Source organism: Heloderma suspectum, chromosome 4 (genome assembly GCF_057233095.1).
Source record: "Heloderma suspectum isolate Gila_16-S chromosome 4, 16-S_ref, whole genome shotgun sequence".
NCBI lineage: Eukaryota > Metazoa > Chordata > Lepidosauria > Squamata > Helodermatidae > Heloderma > Heloderma suspectum.
In genome coordinates, this window is record NC_139461.1 from 231,454,394 (window position 1) to 231,465,473 (window position 11,080).

The 11,080-nt window shown below is 39.7% G+C and overlaps 1 protein-coding gene across 3 annotated transcripts in view; it reads left to right on the forward strand.

The window, feature by feature from the left end:
* The window catches only part of STIL (STIL centriolar assembly protein), a 30,175-nt gene extending 20,767 nt beyond the window's left edge, over positions 1-9,408 (forward strand). For 2 of the 3 annotated variants that reach the window (XM_084852562.1, XM_084852564.1), the window contains 4 exons: positions 182-407; positions 3,291-3,483; positions 4,276-4,523; positions 7,881-9,408. In XM_084852562.1, coding sequence (XP_084708688.1) covers positions 182-407; positions 3,291-3,483; positions 4,276-4,523; positions 7,881-8,688 — 1,475 coding nt within the window. In that variant the 3' untranslated portion in view covers positions 8,689-9,408. The remainder of the gene's footprint in view (positions 1-181; positions 408-3,290; positions 3,484-4,275; positions 4,524-7,880) is intronic. The other variant, XM_084852563.1, reaches the window with a different exon arrangement.
* Positions 9,409-11,080: the final 1,672 nt, after the last annotated feature.

Genomic DNA, 11,080 nt, shown 5'->3' on the forward strand with positions numbered 1-11,080 from the left:
ATAAACATCGAATGCACAGTAACAATTGGCTAGTAGTTAACAGCAGTCTGTGTCACTGATTGGCTGTAATGCATGGAGATAGTGGACAGCTGTGACAGGAAGGGCGCGCACACATACAGGGTATGTTGCCCTCAGTCTAACCAAGCTCAACTAACACTTTCTTCCTATTTGACTTTCTCAGGTGCTAGCCTATTTTGGAATGCCCCTTTGGAAAGGAGCAAAGATGCTGTGAAACAAGATGATGTCGAAATTTCCAATGAAGAAATTTCTGATATTTCTATGAACACTGAAAAAAACAGGAGTCAGACAAGCATTGCTTCTTCATTAAAAGCTGTTGATATCCCCAGCTTTGTAGATAGTCTCCATATTGTTGAAGAAGGGCCTGCTCAACCCTCTGCTGGATTCTGGTAAACCTTTTGTTTGAAACATCTTCCTGACTTCCTTTAACAATCTCTGTATACCTTTTCTGTCATGCGGAAGCTATTTGGTTTTGCAAGATTTAAACTAGTATTTGATTTGACTGGTGGTATATAGTTCCACATTTGTTTCCTTCCACTCGCACCCTGTGCCATCAATAATAGAATATATTTGTACTAGGAGAAGTTTATCACAGTTGGCAGCCTGGCTATTCTGTAACATCAATTTACATGTTGGCTGGGTGCAGTTACCTGTTATGCATGAGTGTTTTGTTGTAGACTTGGATTTCTACTTTCAGCTTGAATAAGCTATTTTGTGTGTGTTAATATTGGTCACCTATTGGAGAGCTAAAAATTGTAATTCAAAGAATGGAGGAGGCTTGGTTTCAAAAGTGTATTTTCACTTTTCTTTAAAAGATGAAAGCAAGCTGTCTAGATCTTTGTTTCATTCATGGTGGCTGCTTCAAACAAACTGCATAGCAATCAAAAGTGTTCAGGAAGCTGGTTCTCTGTAGCATCCAATCACACGGTAAAAGTTTGACCACACCTTTACAACTGATCAAATATGTGTATACACAGGAAGTAAGATTTCCCTCACCATGTAAGGCAATTGTCTATAGTAGCTGATTACATGGTGAGGGAAATCTTGGCTATGGAAGTGGTTGCAGTCACTGACCAACAAATTTTAAGTGGTAGCTGTGGTGCAAGCAATCCCATGAATCAACCCTAAATTTGTTCTTTCTCTGTAGCTGTTCCAGAGGTGTGATTGGATTGCTTATCCTGTGAATTGTAAAAATGAGCAGGCCTCATTGCACCAGCCTGAGGTGGAACTTCACTAGTGGCCAGGATCTTAAGCTATAAAAACACTGTGAGCACACACATCTTATTATTATAAACAAGCAATCTCTTGATAATTCTTGAGTTCCAACAGTCAAGGTGACCTCTGAAATATTTAGCTTGCATAATTTTACTGAGGATGATGAAAAATCACCACTCTACAGCAGCTGATAACCTGTATTGACAGACTGGCACAGTACATGATCTAAATCTTATCTCTTTCAATGTATACAATTGATTGCTTTGAGCTCCCGTACTTTCTTCATTACCTACATTGTTCTAGGGATCCTGTTATGACCTAGATGACATTTTGGAATTCACTATCCATGTTTCTAGCCTCAGCTATTAAACTGTACATTTTTGTGATTAGCTGTAAATATGTATTAAGTCTCATTTAATTAAGGAATGGTCTACAAAATTGGTTTAGTGCTTAGTAAATGTACAGTTGTTGCGAATTTTATTGCACGGGTCCCGATGTCTTGTGTGCTTGTGTTTTGAGAATGCTAAGTTTTAAGCAGCAATATATTGTCATAGATGCCTTTTGCATATTGCCAATGAATGGCATTATTATTGATGGCTGTTCCATTTTCTGACCTTAACACCAGCATCAACTTGTGAAGAGGGAATTTGCAGGGTAGCCAAAACCGGGCAGTCAAAAGATATGTTGTTGTGTTCCATCCCTAGCAGCTAGTCTTCAGACACTGATGTGTTTTGCATGTTCATAGCTACCCAGGGTTTAAGCATGAACCAACAGTGTGCTTAGTTCTGGCCATCTGCTTCTGCTGAGTTGAACAACCCAGGGATGCTCTGCCCCTGGGTTGTTGTTTGTGATGTAAGAACCTGGAATTGTGCTTTCTTGAGGGAGGAACAACACACAATTCTGGGTTCAAATGTCACAGTCAACAACCCAGGAATGGAGTGTCCCTAGCTTGTTTAGCTCAGTGGGTGTGGGCAGCTAGGAGCCAACATGGCTGCTTACTCCCATTTCATTTACAACAACCCAAGGTTTAACAAACAGTGGGTTATTGCAAAGTGCGAACTGGGTTATTGCAATGCATCTTCAACCAGACTTGCCGCTGCGATGTAGCTGACAAAAAGTTTGCCAGACTTTGCCTTGACATGTCTCTTCCTGCTCCCATTTAAGCAATCCATCTTGTGCATTAAGAGATGTGTCTACCTATTAAGGTGTGGGGAGGTGAACAGAAGCAAGTCTGTACCCCATAAACAAATCTGTCTCCTCAATCCATTCTATATAGGACATATAATCATACTGACCTTGAATCAACCTTCCAGGGCTCTTAAGACAAAATATTCAGAGGCCTGTTTCTCCTGCAATGATTATCTAAATAAATCCTAGATGTGTGCCAGAAGATTTTACACACTTAAGTATAATTGGTTGTGTAGATGAAACATGCAGCTTTACATAGCTTTCATCTATATAGGTAAATAGAAAATTTATAGCTTTCATCTATATAGGTAAATAGAAAATCTTGAAGCCAAGATTGGTTTTGATAATGACCAAACTTTTCATATTGTTAATCAAGGTTTAAAATTAGATGCATACCTTGATCTATATATTAAATATAGTCATGTGTATTGGACTGTAGAGGCTGATGTCCTGTTGATTTTAATTAAGAATGCTTTCTGCCTTGACTGTAAACATTAAAACAATAATATGATACTTTTATTGAATAAAAACAACATCTTGAGCAAAAACATTCCTAACCTGTAAAGCAGGGATGGGTAACTTGTGGCCCTCCAGAAGTTTTAGCCTGTAACTGCCATCATCCCTCACTATTGCCTATGCTGGTTAGTGATGATGGGAGTTGTGGCCCTCCATGTTTTGGCCTACAAATTACCCACCCCTGCTATAAAGCATAAGCATCTTGAAAGCTGGGAATTGAATGGTATATCCTAAAGAAGTAGGAGACCTAACTTAAGATGTAGCATTCCCTCTTCTGCCCCAAAGACAAATATCATTGATAACTTAATAAACTCATTTGAATTGTCTAGTGACTCGCTGTTCTTTATTTCTAGCAGTGGGCCAGTTGCCACAGAGATGGCCCAGACTTCAGTGCTGAGTGAAAGTGTTAGCATGTGCTTACAGACCAGGCCATCAGAGGGAACTGGCAATGATTTGGTAGCAGTTAATGAACAAAATGTTGAGCATGTCATCACTTCCCTGCCAAATGTTCCTCCAGATGATCAGAAATTTTATGAGGATTTATTGGTAAGTTGTCATAGATAGTTTTTCAATCTAACAGTCTTATTTTACTCAAATCTACTAACAGCATTGGTGGAGAAACCACTTTATTTACCAATACAATGGTGTGTTTGGTGGCAAAAGTGTGTATTGTCCAACTGCTTCTTGAATCTCCATGTTTTCCTTTAAAATCCTGAAGAAGAGGCATTGCTGACTTGTTCTTCCAGAATAGTTTTTTTGGAACGTTCATCTTCTTGATGCATTCTTTTAATTAAAATAGTATGTGGCACAATAAGTAATTTAGGATTGCATTGATTATCTCAAATGAAATTAGGTTATGAAATTCAGATCTAGGTCTGAACAAATTCAAGGAGAATGTTCAAGATTATATGGCCATGTGGTGTTAAGTATATAGACTTAACACCACATGGCTTTAACCTAGATGATGGCACCTGTCATCACTCATCTAAAGCATATGCCACACCTTGGAATATTCTGTCCTCTCTGTTCTATAACTGCCACCTTTATTACTGGGCATTTTGATTCATAACAGAGCAGCTGAAGAAGACAGAAGCTGAAACGGTTTGCTTTACGATCTTAATTTTTCTATTTTATTAGACACATCAGGTTTTCTATTCAGCAGTTACTTTAATATTAAATGTAAATATAACACTTAAATGTACCTCTAAATACATTATTTGAGAACCTTTAATATATTGCCAGTATCCTGTGCCCATTATGTGTGTAGTATCTTATAGCTTTCCTAAAACTGGCTTTTGCCATTCTATTTTCTGTATCTTCCTTTCTACACTTCTGTAGGGTCAAGTAAACCACTTCTTGAAGGAATCTTCTGAAGAAAGCAGTTCCTCAGTAAAAGAGGACCTGAACAGCAATGAATGTACCACATTCTCAACAATGAGCAAGACAAAAAGAGGTTCAGCACCTGATCCAGGCCTGAGAGATAAAGATAGTGTTCTGAATGCAACCTTGAAGCAATTAAGAAACCTTGGAGTAAATTTTGACTCTTCTGACAAAATGAACAGTGCACACAAAGTAGAGAATGCCAGGTAACTGAAAAAATGGTTTTGCTCTGACTGTCTAAATCAAAGGAGGAAGAAAAATGTCTTGGACAGAGGCTTGTAGATAGCTGGATCCCTCCAAAGGGGCTAGAACTCTGACTTGTGGGCTGTTGCTCACTGGTTCTGAGCTGTATACATTTTTAGTTTTTTCCATCATAAGGATATCCTCATCAGAGTTGAAAAAGGTTCCAAAAAGGGCCTCTAGAATGGCTGATGGGGTTGGAGTTGGCACCTTTAGTTTAGGGGAAAAAGATAAATGGGCTGTGGTGGAGTAATAGAGGTTTATCAAACAAAATTGTGTTGCACCTGTCTCAGTGCAGCAGAACATAAAATCGACTGTTAAAGAATTCAGGGGAAAGACTACCCCCATCCACACATGGCCTAAATAAGACACTTAGGTTGGTAGTGAAACTGAGGTGCAGACCACTTCTAAATTGGCCACAGTTCTCAAAGGGTTGCATCAACATTGCCTGAATAGTGGGACATGCTTGGTGACAGCTAGTATATCTATAGGACAGAACCTGAGACTTCCAGAGACTTATTTGATAACTTTAAATCTTAAAAGCTTACCTGAGCTCCTTTGGACAGTAGGGTGGAGTACAAATCTGACAAATATAATGTTACCCTTTCCTGCCTTTAGATACTTTCTTCCATGAAATATCATCCTTTATCTATACTCGCAGATAAGTTTCATTGTAATCCAGAATAATACTCTTACCCAACAAGCTCCATCAGAAAGGTATGCTGCTGAGGAACCATATATTCCTCTTGCTAATCTGCTTATTCTTCACAAAGTCAAATCAGATTTTGTAGCTGTAATCATAACAGAGCACCACTTTCAGTCCCTTGGTGCTAGAAATCAACCTTCTATAATGCAGAACATCTAGCCCAGCCTTCCAGAACTTGGTGCCCTCCAGATGTGTTGGACTACAACTCCCAGCATGTTATGCTGGGAGTTGTAACCCAACACATCTGGAGGGCACCAGGTTCGAGAAGGCTGATCTAGCCAGTAGTTCATGATTGGTGAGAACCTAATATTGTGCTTAAACCTTACTAGGTTGGAGAAGAACAAGAATACATTCATTCCATTTTTGTACTGCTCAGTAGCCAAAGCTCTCAGGAAGGTTTACAAAGATTAAAACCCTAAAAATACAATATAATATAAAACCGTTAACATAAAAAAATATTTCTTAAAAAATTGAACAATCAATAAAAATCCCAGGACCTGTTAAGCCTTACCATATGCTGTTAAATTCCTGGGAGTAGAGGAAAGTCTTAACTAGGCACCAAAAAGATGACAATGTTGGTGTCAGGCAAACTTCACTGGGGAGAGCGTTCCACGATTGGGGGGCTACCACCAAGAAGGCCCCCCCCTTGTTGCCATCCTCTGAACCTCCCTCAAAGAAGGCAACTGGAAGAGGGCCTCAGATTATGATCATAGCGTATAGGTAGGTTCATACTGGGAGAGGTGCTCCATCAGGTATTGTGGTCCCAAGCGGTGTAAGGCTTTATAGGTCAAAACCAACATCTTGAATTGAGCTCGGAAACATACAGGCAGCCAGTGCAAATGGGCCAGAATCAGTGTTATACGTTCAAACCTTCTGGTCCCTGCTATCAATCGGGCCACTGCATTTTGCACAAGGTGCAGCTTCTGAACTGTCTTCATAGGCAGCCCCAAGTAGAGCACATTGTGGCAATCTAACTTGGAGGTTACCAATTTATAGAATACTGAAGCCAGGTTATCCCTGTCCAGATAGGGGCATAGCTTATATCTTAAATCTTGGTAAAAGGAATACTCTTATCTAAAGTATTTAGGAAATACTAACTGATTTCCACCACTACCTCTTCCCATGACTACAAAAAAAACTATAGTTCCTGCAATTCAAACTTTTGGCCACCTTGCTGCATTTGCATGTAATACTAAACCCTGACTTAATGTTAAGAGGATGAGCCACAGTGAGCTTCAGGCTTGCATGTTGTTCCTTTCCCTCCCTGGCTTGGTTGCACTGTGGTTGTGATAGCCATACTCCATGATTGGTAGCAGCTGTGACTGGTAAAAACAAGTCATTGTCAAACCAAAGTTTATGAAGTGGGCTTCTTTTCACTAACCACAGTTTAGGTTTGAGCATAATGCTAAACTGTAGTTAATCTAAAATGGGAGCTTCTGATTACTCTCTCACCTGTATGTACATCCCAGGGCTATGTGTATGAAGACACTAAGCTCTGTGGCTGCACAGAGGACAAGAAAATGGCGGCATTATTACGACTGATAAACTATTCATGTTTTTCTACCTAGAAAATTCAGATTCTGCATTCAAACATGCCTGAACAGTTATACAGTACTTAGAAGCTCTTTCCTTAAGTATTGGAGCTTTTTCTCGGTGACTTGACATACTATAGGCAGTGTCCACGTACCTACAGATCAAAATGTCATTCTTGGTAATTCACATTCTTCAGCAGGTATCAGATCTCGCACTTGCAGAAGTAAGGTGAATTGATTAGGAAGCACTGATTTTTAGAATGCTAGATATCTGCTTTTGACCATGTTACATTCTTGGGCAATGTGAAACGTTCTTGCTTCAGAATTGCCCTAGGTGTGGCTGCTACCTCAGCCATACCTAGCCTTAAATTTAATGATTTCCCACAGTAGACAAACTTGTTCTTTTTTTCCTAATACAGGAATGATCTTTGTCATATGAAATGCTGGCCACATTTTGTGGTCCTGCCTGAGCTCTCAAGTGGCCTTTTTATGTAGCCTGTGCTTGCACTTCCCTGTAGCTCAGTTAATGGATGGACACTTCACATCTTCCTAGACCCATGAATTCAATATAATGCCTTGTTGTGAGTCTTCAGTTTCACACACACTGTGGCTGGTTTTTCTTTTTTCATCAGAGTGAACCTACTAGTGAGCTCTGTAGTAATAAGTAAAACGGCTTACTTATCCATGGATGTTGCTAGCTCTGATTGAAGGAATGTATTCTTGGGCAGCAGCACACCATCAGGACTGGTGCACAACATGCAAACCAACCCTTCTGCAATCAGTGCCTGCCAATAGGATTGCATAAAGAAATTTTTGAACTGGCAAACAGCCCCACTACAGTTTACCACTTCCTGAAGCATCAGCTAGTATGTGCATGTGGCAGTGTCTAAGTGTTACATTATTCTCTGGGATTCTTATACAGGTAAGATTGGGAGGTATTGTATGGATACCAAAGTAGCTGGCAGCAGTTTGTCTTTTATAACATTGATGTTTTATGACCTGACTACTACAGGTAGGTGAAATTAGTTGCAGCCTATGTTTCCATTTCCATAAAGTTAAAATACCTTTTTTCCTCTCTGTTTTAGTATAATGGCTTGTATTAATCCTGAAGCAGTTGTCCCAGGACTAAACTACATCTCTTTTGCTAATGTTGGAATGAGTGGCTTTACTCCCAATGGAGTAGATCTGAGCATGGAGGCAAATGCCATTGCCCTCAAGTATCTAAGTGAAAGCCAACTGTCACAGCTTTCCCTGAGTCATTCAAGCCAAAAGAATTCCATGGCTTCGTCTGTACAGGCTCTCCTTCAAACCAATACAGACAAGACTTTGGTTGGCTTTGGCTTAATTTCCCCAAGCAATATGTCTTTTGCAACCAAGAAGTACATGAGGAGGTATGGGCTCTTACAAAGCAGTGATGATGAAGAGGAGCAGCAGACTGGTGACTACAAGAGAAGGGAGAACTTAGAACCTGTTCTACACCTTGATTTAAGCCCTGTTTTAGAGGGCTTTGCCTGCTGGAAAGACGCTTCTGAAAGAGCTGGTGACAGACCATTTTCATTTAATGCAGCACAATGTGAAACTGAACTATCTAGTGGTCGTTTGTCAAATTCAGGAGGCCCTGTATTGAGAAATGTTACAAATGCAGTTCTTCCACTGAGAATCCTGCACCAGTCAAATGAAAGTTCACATCCATTTTTAAAGCCAAAAATGAAGCTTCTACCTGGAAAAGCAGAATTCACACAGCATCCTGACAAAGAGAATCTGGATATTCAGATTACACCAGAAACATTGCAAGCTCCTGTTGTTGACCATTTAAACCAAGGAGGCAACATGAATTCAGTGGGTACTTTTCTTGATGTACAGCAGCTCAGGCAGTTACCAAAGCTATTCTAACCTGTGTGTGTTTGGCAACCAGCTTTTCACAGGACTTCCCAATGTCCAAAGTTTTCGCCTGGTTCAATAGAATCGAAAGAAGCCACTGTCTTTAAAAGCTGTTTTGGCAATGAACGGGTGGGGGAGTTCAATTTCATCTTTGCCAATCCAGTTGCCTAGTATGATGGTTTGGCTGCTGCATCTAAGTATTTGCACCTTTGTGACACAATTTAAGTGTCTTTACATTCCAAAAGATCAGTGAACATAATCTAGACATAATGTACACTGTATATCTTTTTAACAGATGTTAACTCTTGAATTTAATAAAGTGAATATTGTGGGGGGAGGGGGCAGTTAAACTTCATCAGTACTGAAGCAGATGGTAGCTTAAGACAAGGCGAGTTTTGTTACTCAGCCTACAGCATTATCCTTTTTTGAGTAATCTGGACATTGGAATAATGCATTTCATTATACAGCCTTATTTCTTAGGAATTTGAAGTACAATTTTTCCTGGTTACTTATAACAAATGTGATTATGCAACAAAACAAGGTTGGCAAATGTCACCCTTATTGTGTGTTTCTGACTTCTATCAAAAACATAAGGAACAAATATTCCATAAATTGCTGAACTGTTTAACACTCTGAGTGTCTAAATAAAATATGCTACTGTTCTTGTAATTGCAAACTCATAAACTCAGGGTTTCTAAAAACTTAATTAAACCTAACTTGGTTTTTACTTTGTTTCTTTGTGTAAACTCTGTAATGTTACCACAACAGTCGTAATTCATCATCTTCCATGAAGAGATTATGATCTCTTAGGGTGCAATTTTATGCATGTTTAGATGGGCAAAGTCCTACAACTCCCAGCATTCCTCAGCCAACACGGCTGGCTGGGGCATGCTGGGAGTTGTAGGATGTTTTTCACATCTAAACATGCATAAAATTGCACCCTTAGGAAAGCAATCCTAGACCTACTGGGAGTTCAACTAAAGGACCTACAAGTGGAAGTGCTGCTCTGCCAGCAGCAAGGCAGATCTAGTGGCATGATACTTAACGCTGTTCTTCACAGGTGGAAAGCTCCAGGAGTGCAGGAGGAAACAGGGTTTGTCTGTGTGGCTCTCATTTCTCAACAACACAGGAGCAACCCAACACTATGCCAGCCCTCGTGCTGGCATAGTTAATTTCCTCCTATTGTAGTCAATGGGAGGAAAAGAAAAATCCATCTCCACACCCCTCACCCTGACTACAGCAGAATAGCAATGTGTGAAATAGATGTAGGAGTTGCTCTGCCAGCAGATCTGTCTCCTTCCTCACTGTAGGTGAACCATACAATTGCTTTAATTGTGGGGGAGGGGGGAACCATGGTAAAATACTTGCTAAGTTCCTAAAACACAACACACATTTATTCTGTATGACTTTAATCAACCCAATCCCATCTTTAACTATGCAGTGAGTAATACCAATATCACAAATATCTGGAGTTCAGTGAGGTTTCTGACATAACTTCATATGAATTCATATCCAAATTACCAAAAACGGAGTTTGGTTAGAAATTTCTAACGTTGGTGCTAATTAGAGAAATTCATCACAAGCAAACAGTACTTAATGTAACAAGTGGTATCCTATGAAGATTGAGTCTAGTTCTAGTTGTTTTTGTTAAAGAGGTGGATGAGTGGAATAATATATGAAGATTCAGGTGGAAAAGATGGTTACGTGCTGTGAAATACACTATCTGCAATCCAAGCTAAAGCTACACTAGTTTTAAGGCTACTGATTTTGATGGGGTTAAGCAAACGTAAGTCTAGATGATATAAAACTTACAGTAATGTTGATAAATTGGAGCAGTGACCTGCAATAGTCTATTCTTGCAGAAGTGCAGATTTAAGAGGAAGAAAAAGTAAATATATACTTGCAAAATCAGAGGGGAAAGTATTTACAGTATGCTATCAAAATTGATCTTGAAATGTCATTCTGATAACTGGGTCAGCTCAGCTGTTCAATAAAAACAAATGCTACTTTGTTAATTTGTAGTACAGACAGAACAAAACACCAACACAGTGCATTACTCATGCCTGATATACAGTGTAGTTTTAACCACTGTATCTTCTGAAAGGATGCAGCCATAGTAGAGGGGAGTTCTAAGAAAAAGATCAGTTTGGGATGTATACTTTAAGGAAGGCCACCGAACGGTTGTACTTAAACTCTTGCAGGAAATAATATTAAAGCAGGATCTGTTGTTCTGGTTAAATTATGTCATAAGAAAAGTCATGCTGAATCAGACCAAGGATCCATCTAGTCCAGCATTCTGTTCACACAGTGGCCAACCAGCTGCCTGTGGAAAGCCCACAAGTAGAACAGAGTGCAACAGTACCCTCCTGCTCGTATTCCCCAGCTACTGGTATGCAGAGGCATA